General features: G+C 44.3%; 1 protein-coding gene across 1 annotated transcript in view; it reads right to left on the bottom strand.

Annotated features, from left to right (window-relative positions):
- lyst (lysosomal trafficking regulator) overlaps nucleotides 1-17,892 on the bottom strand; it is a 62,187-nt gene that overhangs the window by 24,597 nt on the left and 19,698 nt on the right. Inside the window, exons 4-17 of the mRNA XM_071894394.2 lie at nucleotides 17,590-17,680; nucleotides 14,271-16,365; nucleotides 13,476-13,478; nucleotides 10,433-11,414; nucleotides 10,134-10,295; nucleotides 7,200-7,356; nucleotides 4,953-5,164; nucleotides 4,781-4,847; nucleotides 3,909-4,018; nucleotides 2,703-3,072; nucleotides 2,452-2,608; nucleotides 2,165-2,338; nucleotides 1,722-1,882; nucleotides 642-832 (exon numbers count right to left, since the gene is read on the bottom strand). Of these exons, the coding sequence (XP_071750495.2) occupies nucleotides 642-832; nucleotides 1,722-1,882; nucleotides 2,165-2,338; nucleotides 2,452-2,608; nucleotides 2,703-3,072; nucleotides 3,909-4,018; nucleotides 4,781-4,847; nucleotides 4,953-5,164; nucleotides 7,200-7,356; nucleotides 10,134-10,295; nucleotides 10,433-11,414; nucleotides 13,476-13,478; nucleotides 14,271-16,365; nucleotides 17,590-17,680 (4,932 nt within the window). The remainder of the gene's footprint in view (nucleotides 1-641; nucleotides 833-1,721; nucleotides 1,883-2,164; nucleotides 2,339-2,451; nucleotides 2,609-2,702; nucleotides 3,073-3,908; nucleotides 4,019-4,780; nucleotides 4,848-4,952; nucleotides 5,165-7,199; nucleotides 7,357-10,133; nucleotides 10,296-10,432; nucleotides 11,415-13,475; nucleotides 13,479-14,270; nucleotides 16,366-17,589; nucleotides 17,681-17,892) is intronic.

The raw sequence follows: 17,892 nt of genomic DNA, 5'->3' as shown, positions 1-17,892 counted from the left end.
CATGGATTTAAGCCTGCGCTAAGTGCAGTATCAAAAGGCCTTTTGAGTCCTAGAGATAACAAAACAGTAGTGAGTGGGATGAAAAGGATACAGATCTGGTTAGAGTACAGGTGGGAAGTTACAAAGATGTGGGGAGGGGAAATCATTCATTCTGTCTTTCTTCCTTTCTGTCTTCCTTATCAGTAGAGCTGTTATCAACACAGCCACTAACTTTTAATGGGAGAAAAACAATTTGCTGTAAATTGCTGTAGCTCAACTGTAATAGCTTTTACGATTGGAAAAAAATTACTTCCTTCAGTGCAAAATCATCAATGACAACTAATTGGAAGAGTGCATTATGCATGCACCAGAAACAGAAACAATAAAATAGAGAAATAGTAATGATCTACTATGCTAATGGTTCACTTGAATCACAAAATACAAGTACTGGGATTAAGAACAATGTGAATCTGTATTTTAACACATTTGACATACAAGGATTGGGAAAAGGTGAAGCGACAGTGACAAGATAGCAATTCTTCTCTGTTCTTCGTCTGTTTTTTCCACAATTAGCTGTTTTGTGTTGGGATGTGCACACATTTATTCAGCTGATGTCTAATGTAAAGTAAAGATAGGATTAGGTATAATAAAAAAAGACTTACAACCAGTGCTGTTGTGTCCACATCCTTGTTCTTCATCAGAAGCTCTCGTACATGCTCACACTTTAGCCCTTCCTGAGTAACATACTTGGAGAATGTCCCATTGGGCTTGCCGTACTTGCAGGGCATGATGGAGGTAAGGTCCGGCCCGCTGGCGTATAGGTAGAAGGCCTCCTCAGATGCTATTCTAGACCCTGAAATATAGAGGCAAGCACAGAGGAGGACATAGTTAGAATCTCTTGTCTTAATGTGACAAACATTAGAAAACTGCAATCTGCTGTAGCATGCAGATTGATGCTGTGTTATTTTTTCTACTTTCCAGAAGAGTGGGCTGTTCTTCCCTCTGTTAAGAGATACCATGACATTGTGGATATTTTCTTTACTGGGCAGAGAAACAACAGAGAGAAATGCAACAACTTAACTGGAGCCTGACTCAACCCTATAAATTAACGATTTATAGTATTTCATCCATAACCCATAATTTAATAACATCTCCAGCAGTATGTGATGCATAGTTAGACCCATGAGGCACCAGGGTGCACCTTGATGTTTTATTTCTTGTTTTCAAGAAACTCTGGTGAACCTAGCAGTCCTTGTTTTCCAAGAAGAAATTGCAAGCAGCTATGAATTCCAATGACAACAGAGAGGCTTTAGCCTGTCTAATGACATCAGTCGGGTTCACAGGTTGAGACTGCCTAGACACAAACCATTCACAGCCAATTAGAGGCAACAAGAGAAGTATTCAGGATGTCTCCCGAGAGAATGCTGAGAATCTACAGCACGCTGCACATCACACTACCAGCAGCCTTATACAGCCACTAGACCCTGGATAGGCTTGCAAAACATAGCTGCACTACAAACCTTTTAGGTACAGTATACTGTATATATGAGAAAGAAAACTGTTATCTATTTACCACCAGGGCGCAGCATTGAGGCCATATACCGTAGATAAAATGATAAAAGGGATTAAGCCAGATGGCAAGTGTGCATTTAGAGTTAAAGAGGGAATAGAGGTTGGCCTGACTGGGATTAAGCTTATGAAAGCCTGATTACAGCCTGAATAACATGACAGGAGATTCCTACCATTGAAGAGGAGAACAGTGCCCATGCTCCATCGTCCTCCCTGCTTCAGCAGCTCCTCGGAGGACGGCATACAGTGGCCCAACATACAGAAGGTCTTGTTGCTGTCAGATGATAGACTGGATTTCCTGGGTAAGGTGTAGTCCAGAGAGACCTCGCATTTCCTGAGGCAAGGAGGCCAGAGAAAACAGTATCAGTCTACACTAGAGATGCATTTAATTATCTAAAAGTAAAGCTTATCATCCACCTATACATCAATCAGATTTAAAACCAAAGAGCCGGATAAGCATTTGATGAAGGCCTTTTCAAAGCAGGCCTTTAAGTTTGCAATATTTATGTTATTGATATTTATTACTGTTTTATTGTTTGGGAAGCACTTAGTTACACTGTTTAGAAAAGCGCTATAAAAATCAATTCTCATTCTTGTTATTATACATGTCCCTCACCTCACTCCACACACCCAGACCACCAGGCGGCCGTGGATGTTCTTCTTGCCCTCTGGCTGTTGGGTATACGTGAGACCAAGGTGCTGCCACTGTCCCGGCCTGAGCAGCCCCTCACCAGAGTCTGCCTGCGCCAACAGCCCTGCTTTTATCTCGTCGTTAGGGTCTATACAAATCCTGAGGAAAGAGTACATTAACATGCTTCAAGTTAAGTCATTGAACAAGCAGTAGTGTACGCAACGCTATTCTTCACACACATCTCTGACGCTGTAATCTCCTCTGGAGCTCACCTGAATGTGAGTGACCCTGTAGCAAAGTCAGCCCACACCTGAAGCATCAGCGCCTTGGAGCCCATGGAAATGACATGCATAAGGCCTTCCTCTACCACTCTCTGCCCAGCCTGAGAGGTGCTGTGGTGGGGCTCAACCGAAGGAGGCTTCCCCTCCTCTGGAACACAATGACGAGAGAATCTCAAAATCAGTTTGCATCTATGGACGCCAAAAGTACAAGCTCTGACACAGGTGAAGCAGCTGTTTCTCACCCTTGTCTTTGTCCCCGTCCTTCTCCTCTGGCTCTGCCACCCTCAGCCACATAGAGGCGCTGAAGCCACTGGCCATGTGGGGCCAGCAGTTCTGCCCTACCAGGGGCAGGTGGAGAGGGGAGACGTGCCAGGGGGAGGTACGTAGGTGGCTTGGTCGGGACTCGGCATCGCCCTCTCTGCGCCCGGGAGACAGTTTGCCCTTCCAGAGCAACCCCACACCTTTCCCCCCCGCAGCACCATTCTGTCTGGAGCCGGGGGACGTCCCTGCCGGCGTGGCAGCCCCGAGGACTATGGGAAAGGTCAGGAAGTGAAGAGGTTCCATATCCATGTTGGCTTCGACAATCTGTAGGATGCCCTTCAGTAAGATCTCCTGGCAGGTAACAAAGGAAATGGGAGTTGAGAGAAATTGCCGTTATCATCTTAGATATGATAGAGCAAACTCTTGACAGATCTGTGCTGTCTGTGTACGTCTAAACATCAACATCTCAAGTCAGTCAGTTTTGGAAGTTTTTGGTTCTGTGGGATAAAGTCAACAAGGAAAGTCAAGTACAATGCAACAGTGTTACAACAGTGTTAAAATGTACAGTTCAAATGTACAAAGAAGCTCTGCATCAAAGCACGTAGCATGTAGATAAACACACCATAAGCATTACAGATGGTCATGGCAAAATACACTGTATCTAAACAAATAGAAAACTTGGGAAGCAGTACAGAAAGGGCAACACAATCACATTTGGCCACGAGAACCACAGATGTGTCTCATATTCATATCATAAAACAATAAAGTAGAGGAGACTGAAAACATGGGTCACGTGTCATGTTCACATACTTAAAAATAACCCCTCTCTTCCCCTTAAAAACCTTATTTCTTGGAGACAGGTTATTAATAAGGCCTGTTGCCAGATTCCAATTAAAAACAGACCTGTGGTAATAAGCTGTAGCATCACATTTGTTCCCAGCACATTGGTGCTAATTGTATGTGGAATGAAGTGGTCCCAGGAGGGCATTATGTGTTGATGAGTTTTAAAGAGCCAGGGAGAAAAAAGATTGTTAAACAGAGAGAATGTCTGACAAATATGTATATGTGCGTATTGTATGCATGCAGAATATTCGAGAGTACCATCATTTATGACAGTTATCAGTGTAAACACCATGAACATAAGCTAGCGGTGCATTGTTGAGTGACTGATAGGGTTTGCTATTTACGGTAGGAGGGGTCTTCTCCAGAAAGAGGCGAATCAATAGAGCCAGTTCCTCTGCTGTCATTCGCTGGCTCACCATGGCAACCAGCAGCTCCACTAGCACAGTCTGGCAATCTGAATAGACCAATGAAGAGCAGATTACGTAAACAGATTTCATTCACTTGGGCATGCAACAGAACACCACACGCAGAAACACTAACAACATAAATGCAATATTGCCTGTCAGCAACCCTGTCAGTTATCCAAATGTAAACCACAAAGCAGAACCCGCATGGGCCCTTACTGCTACTTAACATAAAAACAAAAAAATAGGCCATAGACTTGAATAAGCACATCCAAAGAGAACTTGATACATTGATGATTGGGAAAATTGTGTGCACCCTATTTTGTTGCCTTAGATAGGGCTAGGCGATATATCGTATAATATCGTTATCGTGATGTGAGACTTGATATCGTCTGGGATTTTGGTTATCATAATATTGTGAAATAACTTAAATGTTACTTCTTCCTGGTCTTAAATGCTCCGTTACAGTAAAGTGATAACATTTTCTGAACTTATTAGCCTGTTCTGGCTGAGTAAAATGAAGAATGATTGCCTTAACCTGCTCATCACATCCACATTACTTATTACTGATTACACATTACTGATTACTAATGATCATTAATAATTTTCAAAATTTTCATGGGTGTAAATATCTTTTGAAAGCACGAATGCTCATCCCCAAAATATTGTCACATTATCGATATCGAGGTATTCGGTTTAAAATATTGTGATATTTGATTTTGTCAATATCGCCCAGCCCTACTTGGAGATTGTGCATGACAACATTCTACAATGGCAGACAAAGAAAAAATAACCTTTAACAAATAACGAACCTTTAAAGGAGGGGTCTGTTTGGCTGAGGATGTTGTGGAAGCCAGACAGGATGGTTTTGACTCCGCCCTGTGAGGACCAGAGCATGGGGTCAGCCATATACTTCGGAGCACAGTTCGGAAATTTAAGGAGAAATACTGAATAATGAGGCCATTAAGAAGCAGTCAGTCTGACCTGGTCATAGAGTAGGGCAGCATTGCGGCGGTTGGCGCGGACCGCCCCCAGCAGGCTGTGGAACACGTGGCTCAGGACCTCCAGGTCCGGGGAGCCGCTGGCCAGCAGCTGCAGCTCCATGGTGCAGATCTCTGGGAAGAGCAGCACGCCACGCCTGGGGCTGTCCGCCACCGCCCCGAAGTCATGCAGCACGGCGGACTCCACCTTCACTCCTGTGGGAGCAACCACAGACACCAGGGTGAGATCTAAGACAAAACAAGACACACACACACACACACACACACACGGAGAGAGGATAAACTTCACGCTAGCTGGCACGTTGATGCGCTGCCACGCTGCACATACATGCCAACACAGAAACACATACAGGCAGGCTGTGTTGCTTAAACAGCTTCATGTTCCACAGGCATTCCCTGCTTTAGTTCAGCCTCGCTCCAGCCTCCCATCTCGGAGGCAGCTCGTAAAAATGAATTAGCCTCAGCGCTGCGCTCAGCCTCAGAGCAGCATGGGAGTCCCCCTCATGATTTACAGGAGAGCAGCCCAGCAGGCTCTCACGCGGCTTCTGGGACCTCCTTTTATTAACAAAGCTCTTTCTCTCCCTATGCGCTCACACACAGTTCCTCTCCGTTTCAAACACGCACACACACAAATACATATTGCATTCTGTAAATATAACCAAAAATGAGTATAACAACTTCCAACATCCTTGTCTCTCTTAACATCACAATAATTCATTTTTGTGCTAAATTTAAATGCCTGTGTTTGGGCTGGCATTCAAATATAATCGCCAGAAACCAAAATCCCACAGCCTGTCATTTTCCACTCTATTTTGGGGAAATAAATTCAATCTGGATTTCATAAATAAATCAAATTTACTACTTACCATAGGTTATATAAGTGAATATGAGCCGTTGACAAGTGTGAATACAGTTACAGTCTAGCTACTGGTCTGCTATTCACTCTGAGAAAATAAACCTTTAAGCTACCCTGAAACCACTGAACACAAATAAGGTACACAATCAATATTCTGAAGGAACACTAGACCAAAACCTATAATTAGGCACCAAGACAAGACATTAAACTAGACACCAAAATTCTACCAAGGAAATGTTGTTTCATTCTCTTAGGCTTGTGTATAAATAGGTCAAAATCAGAGAAACATAAGTGTTGAGTTCTTTTTCCACATTTCTTAGATTCTGTGACAGGCTGTGCTCACAACATAATGTAAAATACAATACCAATAAAACCATCACACTGCTCACTCGCAATTAAAATCTGACCTGACAGGAGCAAAATTGAAAAATGAGAGTGCAGAAAAACTGAGGTATGTGTGTGTGTGTGTGTGTGTGTGTGTGTGTGTGTGTATGTGCGCGCGCACGTATAAAATACTACGCAAGTCACAAGATCCAGCTCATGAGGCCACAGAGGGCAGTTTCCTCACATCATGCAAAGAGTAAAACAATGACTCTATTCTGAAGACATGAAAACGTAAAAGGGGGTAATGGACATGTTCTTAACCTGGTACACCAGAGAGGAGAACATCGCTCACCCAAGAGGAAACCTTGAGAAAGAAGTGCTCACTCCTTTTTCTGCCATGGAAAACCAGTAAGTTGGGGTCATTGCCCTCCAAAGAAGACCAAAGAAATCTGTTATGGTGTTTTCTTAGGGGACTACTAATCTTTACCTGCTTTTACACTGCAAATCGTCTACTTTCTGAAACCGCAAAGCTATTGAACATAAAACCTTCCCAGTGAAAGACGTGAAGGAACGCTTCTCAAATAGGTTGAATGATCATTTCAACGGCGGGAGAGAGTAAACAGTCATGGTTTCCCAAGGCTAAATCATCAGCTGCTTCAGAGGTCGAGACGAACACATGACCTCTCAATCTATCAAGATCAGACCGCTGAAATTTATCACCAACATAGATAAGACCGAGTACATAAGTGAAATGTGATTTGCAGTGTTCTTAAAATAGCCCTAGGCAAGTAAAACGGTTGAAAAGATTAAATTGCTACGGACGTACAGGAGAAAGACTTAAAAGTAAAGCAAACACTACAAGTCACAGTACAGTAGAGTGCAGTAATAGCGATTATCTGTTCAGAGACGCCCTCCCCTCATTAGATTAAACCAGTCTAAGCTAGTTTTAGAATTAGAATGGTGAGGTGTGTACATTAGCTATTTATAAGGAGTAAATGGGAGTAGGTGTGTGTGTGTGTGTGTGACGTGCAGCAGTAAGTGTGGACCTACCCTCTTCCTGCTTGGCCATGTCCTCGGGGTTGCTTTCGCTGTCTGCGTCGTAGCCCTCCTCCTCCCCCGGGGGCTTGACGCCACAGCTCTGCGCCTCGTCTACCTCCTCAGACAGATCGCCCGCCGGGGCCACACCCTCCACCAACACCTGTAGCTTCTGACAGAAAGGGAGGGAGAGAGACGGAGAGAGAGAGAGAGAGAGACAGACAGAGAGAGTGAGAGAGAGAGAGAGAGAGAGAGAGCGAGAGAGAGAGAGAGAGAGAGAGAGAGATTTAAATTTAAATCTAACACAAACCACTGAAAAATACAACCAAACCATGACCATTATCTGAGTAACATTAGAGCAACTGGTAAAATGGGATTAGTTTTGCAGAAGCTTACCCCATCCAGTAAAAAAAAGACGTCTACATGTGCTAATGTAGTGCCAGATATCTCTTTGGAAAAACCTAAAACTTGACTAAGAATGTAATGCTACACTGTACTCAGCATGACGAGCAGCAATCCCACTACTAATGCAGCAAAAGAATTGCCAACAAAATGTTTTCAAGTGACAGAACAAAAAAAAGTACATGATTTTGGTCATAAGACAAATATCAGCTGACTTGCACTGCACTCACACAGCCCAGTTCCTTTAAGTGTTTAGTCAGTCAGTCATCTATGTGCACATAAAGGCAGACACACACAAACACACACAAACACATGCACTCCAGTAAGCACACTCACCCGCTAAACCGTTTATTGTTTCATGATTCAAAGCAGAGGCTTACTATAATACACACCCCTGCCCCTTTTAACAGAAAACTAGACAGCTTTGATATTCAATTGCAGGTGAATTGAACATTTCAAAGAATTGGTCCTTCCATAGACAAACTTTGTGCTGAAACCCTAACCTTCCAGCTTCTTGGCACATAGTTGTAATGGTCAAGTGAATTGCATAGACTGCTGCACTCATTGAGAAAGAACTAAGCTTCTAAGAAATAGGTAAATCTATTATATAAACACCTAAATCCTCAATGTTGGAAGAGGCTTAGTCAGACAGGCATTTTAAGACTTGTGGAAAACACATCTAAGGCTCCAAGACAGGAGACACCCACTACCAGGCTGCGAGTCAGTGAGGACTTCAGCCAAAAAATCAGATGATTCAGCCAAGAAAAAAAACAGACTGTTCTTTTACATCATTTTGTCCTTACTGTTAGAATTTCCCTACATAAGTAAGTAATTACTTGCCTAGTCCTAACCAGACTCTTTGACCCAATGAGGCTGGGGACTTTCTGCTTACAGCGATAGCATCACTATTGAGGAGGCGGGTGTTGTTGTGATCGGAGCATTTTCTTTCTGATTTACCAACATTACAGCTGATTCAATTTGTAAAAGCTTATGTAAATTGTACGGGCAGAACTTGAAACTAAATGGTACTTTACAACATGTAAAACATCTTTTAAAAAGGAACATGGACAAACTGCTCGGCTTTCAAAACAAGGCCAAGCTCGCTTATGAATGCGTCCACTACTAGGTCCAAACGAGGGACATCAATATTTACGTCTACACCCACGATTTGAGACACTGTCCTCCACACCACTGCTCTTTTTATTTTGTCACAGTGTTCAGCCAAAGATGCGTTACATAAAATGGGGTGACTAGACACGGCAATAATTAACTTCTCCTCCATTCTATTGAGAGGAAAAAATGACAGGCGGAACTAGTTTTGTGATGTTTCGTGAACATACAGACACCCACTCTTCAACTGATTGGTTAACACCTGCATTGGCCGCTTGAAAATTTGTGTTAAGTAGCCAAAATGTCTGCTCCTCCCCATCACTAAGCTTGCAAATTCTGGCCGCTCACCTACCCACAATCCTATGCAAAACTTCTATGTGTGCTCTCATTCAAATTAATGGGGAGCGTCACTTCGTTAATCCGCTGTTAATGACACTACCTACCCTCGTTTGAGTGACATATCTGGCAACCAACAAAATTTAACAGTCAGAGGTTGACCGCATTCCTATTACAGCACATTGTTAAGCTCTGTCTCAGGTTTCTAGACTGAGTCACTTTAGGAGGAGGTCTAGTTCGCTAGGCTAAGCAATTACATCCAATAATTCCAACTTTCTTTTCCCCAAAACCACTTTTCTGACCAACTTCTTTAGACTGTAATGTAATGCATATTATACAAGCTTGAAAGTAGATTCCAGAAGTAAATAGTCATTGCATAAGCTGCAAAAACCAGTTGTGTGAAGACAAACATTGCTGTTCACACACCTCAAGGCCTTTACATTCTACAAAATACGCCTTTGGGACAAGCTTTTCATAGTATCCTCATACCCGTACACATGAATAAACAGACATTTCCGAATATTACCAGAGCAACAGAACAGTTGCAATGTAATAAAGTCAAATATCTGAAAATCCATGTCAGAAAGGGTTGTGAAGTCCTACATTTTGGTAGATATGTTACAGTAGTCAAAGACTCTTTCTGATTATGAGAAGAGGACTGTGGGAGATGTGTGAAGATTCCTTTGAGTGCTGCAGATACTGTTCAAGAAACAATAAACATGATTTGTAGAAATTATGTTCATAAGTGCTGTAATTCAAAGTAAAATTGTAGCCGCACTGCCATAGAATTCTTTATTGTTTAAAAAAACAACATTTCGACAGCAACACTGTCTTCGTCAGGGTATGGGAGTGCGGCTACAATTTTTTACTTAGAATTTCTGTTCCTGTGAGCCAGCACCCTACTAATACTGGTGTGCGTTTCAACCTACTTTCATCATAAGTGCTGTAAACCATGAAGTTGGATAGTGCCTAGGTGTAAAGGAATCAAGTGTCTGATGCCTGACTGGCTGACCTGAAGTTGCCTCTTGATACATGAGTATCTCAAATAACATGAGGATATAAAGGCGTAGGTAAATGCACTCATCCCAAGTCAGGACTCACCCTATCTGGCTTCTCCTCTGTGGGATCAGGGCAGGAGGACACCTCGGCCTGGGCCACTCTCAGCAGAGAGTCAAACAGAGGCACGGCAAGGTCAGAGTTCACCACCCCTGAGCGAGAGAGCTGGTCTCTCACCTCGCACAGGGTCTCCTCCACCGACTGCAGCTGTAGACAAAGGGAGACAAGAATACATCAAATGAGGCTGGGGTAAAAGCTGTATTTTGTGGTTGATTCTTGTGGTTGAGCTTTATACAAAACAATGTGATTTTAGTGTGAGCTCCTTACAGTATGAAATGACAAACCTGAAAGGAAAGTTCAGGCTCTATCCTCTGCAGGGCTGAGTTAGCGCTGTGTAGACAAATAGCCAACAGGGCCTCGAGGAGACGAATACTTTGCAGTGGCCACTCCTCCTCGAGCTTCTTTGCTGGATCTTTGGTCCTTCCCTCAGCTGGGCCAGTGCTGAGAGTGTCTGCTGTGTCGTGAGTCGTTTCCTCCAGTCCCAGTGAGGTAGAGCCGGGCTCAGCTGGAGCGGTGGCTGGGGCTGGGGACTCGGGGTTTGATGGGCTGGCCTTGCCCTTACCATCCCTCTTCTTCTTGGCTTTCCCATCCTTGGTCTTACAGGTGAGTTTCTGAATAACCATGGCCATGAGGCGCGAGCATACGTCCAGGCCTCCAAGCTTGAAGAACTGCCTCTGGAACACTGGGCTGGACAGGTAGATCCAACGACACACTGACCAAACGTCTGCGGCCCGGCGCACCTGCTCTTTGGAGGGCAGCACCACGCTGTCAGGGGACAGGCAAGGCAGCCGCCCACCCAGGGGTTCGCTGGCTGTGCTGTCGTAACCCGACGTGTCCTCAGAGTCATTGGCCGAGTCACGGTCGGAGTCGGCTTCCTTGCTGACACAGAGGAAAGCCACGCACAGGAAAAGGTTGATGGTGTTGAGGTGGGTCTCTGCCCGGCTGCGCCCTGGTCCGGGCCCTGGCCCAGTCCTGCTCCTACGACGGGGGCACGCCTCCTTTAGGCCTTCATAGAACTTGCTGAGGCTCTGCGGGCCCTCTCCAGCCCCTCGGGACCCCAGTTCCTCAGCAAGGCCCAAAATAGCCTCTCTTTCTTGGGCATCAGCACTCTCCAGCTCTTGAAGCACTCCATCAGCCTGCTGGTCTCCAATGCCTAGTATCAGGGTCTCAAACACCTTCAAAGCCCAAGAGCGCGTCTGGTCCAGGTAGATGAGCTCAGTCACCTGGTTCAGCCCATTGCAGCTGATGAAAAGGTCTCTGATCACCCTGCAACAGAAAACATCAAAACCTAAGCCAGAGCAAAGCAGAATATAAAGAGAAATCAAACAACACTACAATCAGTCATCACAATAAGAAACTGATAAGTCCCACTTTCCAATGAATATAAGTTTCACCTATTAGTGCACTATAATATTCATTGATACAAGCATTACGATCAGGAAGAATACAGCTATGTATTTGTACTCTATTGGCCAAGGGAGGGATTAATAATAGGGCAGGTAGATGTGAAGTCAAAAAAACAAAAATTATATTTTACCCTTTTAAATGTGTTTATACCAGAGTACAAACAGTATTGAGGCAGAGATAAATAATAAAATCCTCTTTATCAGAGTGCGGGGGGAAATTACTTCAAAGGAATATTGCGTAAGTTCTGAGCCACCAAGGTCAGAGGAATATTTGGTAAAAGAAAGCTAGACTCAAAATTGTACTGACATTATCAGCTGACTAATATAAACAAACATGTTTCACTTTAATCTAGGTATAGGCATGACAAACTGACCTTTTGAGAAATTGAAACAGACATTTAGCTGAAGCTTTGGGCTCACTGCATGTAATAGTTTATTGCACAATAGATTAACTTGTCTCGCTCCCTTTCCTGTTGAATATCCCCCTAATTCAAACTCTTTCTTCTACCTTCAACTAATTTGGTGCAAAGTTAATTAATCCCTCTTTTTCATTACATTTCCTCTCTTCATTAGTGGTGTGCAAGTGCATAAGGAGGATTGGCCATTAGCCTGCATAGTTAATGCTCTCATCTGAAAAATGAGGTGGAATTATGTGATGCAGAATGCTTGAGAATGACTTTACAATGTGGATCAATCAGCCAAAGATGATGAACCAAGCAAGATCGCAGATAATGTCCAGCTACTTTTCTACTAAATTATCATGAAACAACAAAAAAGGTCTAGAGAATTTATTTTTCCTGCTGACACTGTGAAAATTATTATTGGTCATAAGCAGCAGCTTGGTAGCTTTAGTCTAATAAAGTGGCTTACTTCAGCCCTCTGTTCACTTTTTCATTCACGTAACTCCAGATTATGGTCAATGTCTTTTCTCCTTTGCTGTTGGCAAATGGGTGCATGCTTTTCAATCAATGCATACGATGTATGAAATGGATGTGTAAAAATGACTATTCTGTTGGATTTGTTGATTCAATCATTTAAATGAATAGATCACAATAAAATGATGGCCCCATTAACTTCAATAGTTTGCAAGAAGACTGAGATGGAGCTACAGGGGCTAACTACAGGGTGTGTTTAGTGGTCCTACAAACTTGAATGGAGTTTCAATTGACATGGGGGTGAGTAGATAATGACTGAATTTTCATTTTGGGGTTAACTATTCCTTTGAATAATGTAATGATCTGTGGAAATTATTTAAAATTTCCATCCATACTTTAATCAAGAACACCAACACCCAAAGGCTCGCTTAGGAAACACAAAAGCGCACAACATCAAGTAACAATGTACTGCTAAATGTATCAGGGGCTTCCACATGTATGCAACTGAGTGAGTTACAATTTTTTAAGCATATACAGTACATGTGTACAATTTGCAAACATCTACTGCAACCTGAGTGTGCACTGCAGCATCATTAGCTTGGTGTTTGAACCAAACCACATTGAAAATAGGAACAGGAATAGGGGAACAGTTACAATGTTAAGGTGTGATAGAGGTTCCTGGATGAATACAGCTGATTATCTCTGAATGTGAGATTGATCTGAATATGAGATTTGTGTAATGTTTCCTTTTGCATAGTCATAAGGACTTAAAAATTCAGTGAAAGGGAAATGTGCCTTTTGAAAGGGTTTAGATGAAACATCACAGCTGTAAAGAGCTTGAAAGCCTGTCAAAGCCTGCAGAGAGCAGAAAAAATATTCTGCATTTTAAGGAGGAAATCAATCAGCCTACTGCGGATAACATGTCTCAAACCAAGGAACTCTATATTCTTTTGATTATAATCATGCCAAAATTATATTAATATTATGTAAATTCTTCATTTGTGGCCAGCATTTTGTTAAATTTCTACCTATTTTTCTATTTTTACCTGCTTTTGCCAGAGACTACTGTATCTATGACCCATGTTACATAAACAGTCAATAATCTTCCATCTCTCTCAGTTCACAAAGGCTGTGATAAATAATTTAATAGCATCAATTAGCAATGACTTGGAGAGACAGATCTGATGACAAACAATGTCGGCGTGGATTGGATTAGGTGTCCAACTTTGAGTTGGCTGATTATAATTGCTTCATGTCAGAGCAACTCATTACATAAATTCTGACAAAATACTCAATATCCAATTCTACATGACAAAACTGGATGCCATGAAATTCAAACAATGATTAGACAAATTATTTGTCAGTTCTTTTTTAACTAAAAAGTGACAAGAAAAAATGTATTAAGAGACTACTGGACATTCAATCTGCTTGAGCTGGGGTTTTACATGAAATCATATCAGGGTGTTTTTTTGCCTTCAGCCAATTTGAGAGATGTGATCTGATAGCATATCAGACTCCACCCCTCTCGGCTCTCCAACAAACAACCTATCAGTTGTGCACAGAGAGAGATCATAGACTGCTGGCTGGCTGTAAACATGTACTTTATTGATGCCGATGCCCATTTACTTGCCAAGAACTGTGATAAATTGTTTAGATATGAAGAAGTGTAGCTGCTAGCTACAAAACAAAATCTAATAAACATTTTTGGCAAAAGACTAAAATGCAGTCTAATGCTATATGCAAAACCCTGAAATACTGACAAAATTACCACTGAACAAGAGAGAGATGATCATAAGGAAAACAAGGAAAAACACATTTTAAACAGACGTAAAACAGCTCACCTTGACTTGAGGAGTGCAGGTAATGTCTGTAGGTATATGAGTAACACCTCCACAGGCAGGCATTGGGTGTGGTAGCTGCAGACCTGAGTACAGACAGTAGAGACCCCCAGCTGTTGGGCATGGTGGGCCAGCTCCACCCCTCTCTGCAGCACAGGGTTGAAGATGTGTGTGTAGAGCTGCCACTGCACTACAGCATTGCCCCGCAGGGTCAGATGGCATACATGGCCAGCTATCTGCTGACTCAGCTGCCAGTCCTCGCCAAACACTAGCTCCTGGTAGGCCTCCAGGGCGTCCCACTTCCACAGCATGTCCTCTGCCCCCCCTCCACTTGGCAGAATACCCTGGGATCGGTACGACAGGCTGGGGGAGGCGACAGAAGGCTCCCCGTGCTGCAGCGTCTCCTCCAGGCCTGGCAGCTGGCTGCTGTCCAGAGTGCAGATGTTACACGAGGCCAGCTTGGCCTTCTCTGAGGGTTGCCCCCCACCAAGCTGGTCCAGGATCAGTCTGCCCAGGACACTCAGAACGTGGGCCTGGTAACTGCGCAGACCCGGAGCTTGGAAGGCATGTAGCAGAGGTCCCACCACTGAGCGGGGGTCCATGCAGCAGCAGATTCCGACAGCCTGCACCCCAGCCAGGACCTGCAAAACAGCGGGCCCGCTGGGAGAAAGGCGCTGCAGCAGCCGCAGACATTGGTGGGCACAGGCAGCCAGGCAGCAGCAGCGCTCAGGGTAACGCACCCCATCGCTCTCCATCCCCTCCTTGCCTTCCCCCTCCTCTTCAAAAGGGTTGCGTCGAGCAGCCTGCTTGAAAGCGGAGACGGGCAGACCAGAGAGGTCTCTGTGGTGATGCAGGAAGTGGGAATATTCACAGCGACGGTGGCGTCGGCGGGCGCACACCGACTGATGCAGCTGTTCCGACTTGGCTTTCTTGACAGCACTGATGATCTTGAGGACCCCTGCAATGAGACCACGCAGCCTCTCCGAAGCCTCACCTCCCACCTCTGAATCCCTGGCCCTGCCGAGCCCCTCCAGCCGCAGCACTGTAGCCTCAAACAGCTCCAGGCCACGGTGCTGGACAAACTCATGGATGAGCTCCAGCGCCTGGCTAAAGAAGAAGGGGTTGGGGGTGGAGGCCTGCAGGCAACCCAGCAGCACCTGTAGTACCCCCTCCAGAAGCTCTGGCAGCAGCAAGGCCCTGTGGCGATAGCGGGAGAAAGAAAAGTCATCCTGGACCTCCTGCAGGGTCTTCTTGGGCCGAGGAGCAAAAGGGTTAGCCTGCCTGTCTAGGCAGCTGCGTATTTTAAGGGTGGCTCGGAGCAGATCTGTCAGGCTGCGTCTCAGGCTATCTGGGAGGGTTTCACTCTGACTCACGTCCACTGACATCAGGTGCAAGATGGTGCGTAGCAGCATCCTCTGGACCAGGGCGATGGGCTCCTCCGTCCAGCCTCCAGCCAGCTCCTCCGCCCCTGCTCCTCCTCCTCCCCCTCCCCCTGGCCCACAGCAATCTCCAAACTCAGTCAGGATCTCAGTGAGAGTAGGTACTACGCTGACAGCCAGGCCGGGGTTGTGGTTGATGCTCATGTCAAACTTACACACCTTCTCCAGTAGGGAAAGCAACACATGGCAGAGGTCAAAGGGCGAGTTCTCCATGCGGTTGAAAATTGACATAGCAGCTGGGTCTGTCAAGGTTTCAGTGTCCAATGTCTGGGACCCCGGGGCTCGGGGATGGGGGTATGGTGCACTCATGGTTTCTGGGGCGGTGGTGGATGGTAACTGTGGGGCTTCTGAACGATGATGTTGACAGCTCACTCGGATGGTGGAGCCATGTGATCTTCGGCTCCTTGCGCCACCCGGGGCAGCTTTGTCTTCCAAGTTGGCGTCTGAATCTGAGGTAGAAAGCTGGGACTTGCGAGCATCCCTCACCGAGTATCTCTGAGCTGTCCTGCGCGACCTCCGTGACTTCCAGGTGCCGCTGCCAACATGCGACCTCTTCCCAGAGTTCTGTGCATCTGTGCCAGTCTTCTGTCCTGCTCTGAGAGGGACGGCCTTCACCTCCCGGCTAAGGAACACTTCCAGCAGGGATGGCAGGGTGAAATCTGTCAACACACAAAAACATCTGTCAGCTTCACAAAAGCTAGTGGTGGGTTATTCTAGATGTACTTCAGTTTTGGTTCTCAGTGAATTTTTGTATCAGTGCCTGAATAATAACCCATCATGAAAATGAGATTTGAATACAACAGTAAGTCAGTCAGTCCTTAATCAATTACCCTAATCAATAATGGGTTTTAATGTCACCACACAAAAAAGTCCCTGCATGTCCTGAACACATTTGTTCCTCTTCATTTTACAGATTCATTTATTACATTTTAAATCCCAACAAATTTAAATTGTACACTGTCAAGTCACAATTGGGATAATGTCTGTTAATGTCACATTTTAGGACTTGAGATTTAATATGCAAATTTTTCAACACCAGCCTCACAAACTTTCAAACCATTTACAAAATACAAACTTTGAAGGTGTAAGATAAGTAATGTAAAGCTTATTTACATGAGAGCAGCTAATCCTTGTTTGTTAAAAAAACATTCAGTGAACACAAGAAGGAATTCATTAAAGTAAAAATGTCTAGGGTCCATGTTAGGTAAGATTAGCACTCCTACACTAAATACCGGTGTCATCCTGGGGTCACTGGCCACTAGAACCACTAGTCTCCTGTGTGTGACTGCTTCTGTTTGTCACACTAGGCTTTACAAAAATGGTGACAATGGTTAAAATGGTGAACAACTGATTCACCCATCTGAAAATGAGCAGGGCACATTGTGTGCAGTGTGCATCAAGTAAAATAATACAACATCATTAAAAATGAGTCATTTGATAATTGCACCACACAAACACTGTTCACAGCCAGAAGCAATGAGCATAATGGCAATACATTTTAGTGCCTTCACATCAACTCTAATGGTGAGATGTTGCTTTGACGCCAATAATTGGTGATGTATTATGCAAACGATACTGTATTTTTTACATTAACAATGGAAACAAATAATAAACATATAAATAAATAACAATAGAGCACATTACTGGCCTATGAAATGCAGTCTGCATTACTGTTATTCTGACATTATTACAGTTTGCTGTGCAGGACTGGGCTTTTACACTCATGAGGTGAAATATGGAAATCGTTATCATTAGTTACAGGCCAGGAATAAGAAGTAGTCACATGTCATTACAGCTGGGAGGTGTGAAGTACATTCTGTTGGTCGAGCAGATCCACGCCATTAACTTTAACGAGCAATAGATGTGTATTTTTGGCTACTGACCTGGGGCTTTTTCCTCCTGCACAGGGATTTTCCAGACCAGTGGTAGCAGAGACAGCAGCAAGGTGAGCAGCTCCTCCCGGCAGGTCAGCTCCTGAGAGTGGAACCAAACACACTGAGGTTATCTAGAAACTTCTCCCTGCTCTCTCCCTTCGTTCACACTTTCACGTCACATTGTGACGCTCCTACCAAGACGCACTCCAGTCCAGACTCAAGACAGTTCGCAATAGAAATGCCACTCTGCTTTTCACTACTTTCATTAAAGAGCTATCCGTCACATTAGGATTTGCTTGAGTTTTTTCATTT

The sequence above is a fragment of the Centroberyx gerrardi genome, chromosome 15 (genome assembly GCF_048128805.1).
Source record: "Centroberyx gerrardi isolate f3 chromosome 15, fCenGer3.hap1.cur.20231027, whole genome shotgun sequence".
NCBI classification, from domain to species: domain Eukaryota; kingdom Metazoa; phylum Chordata; class Actinopteri; order Beryciformes; family Berycidae; genus Centroberyx; species Centroberyx gerrardi.
This window is presented reverse-complemented; position numbering and strand designations above follow the sequence as displayed.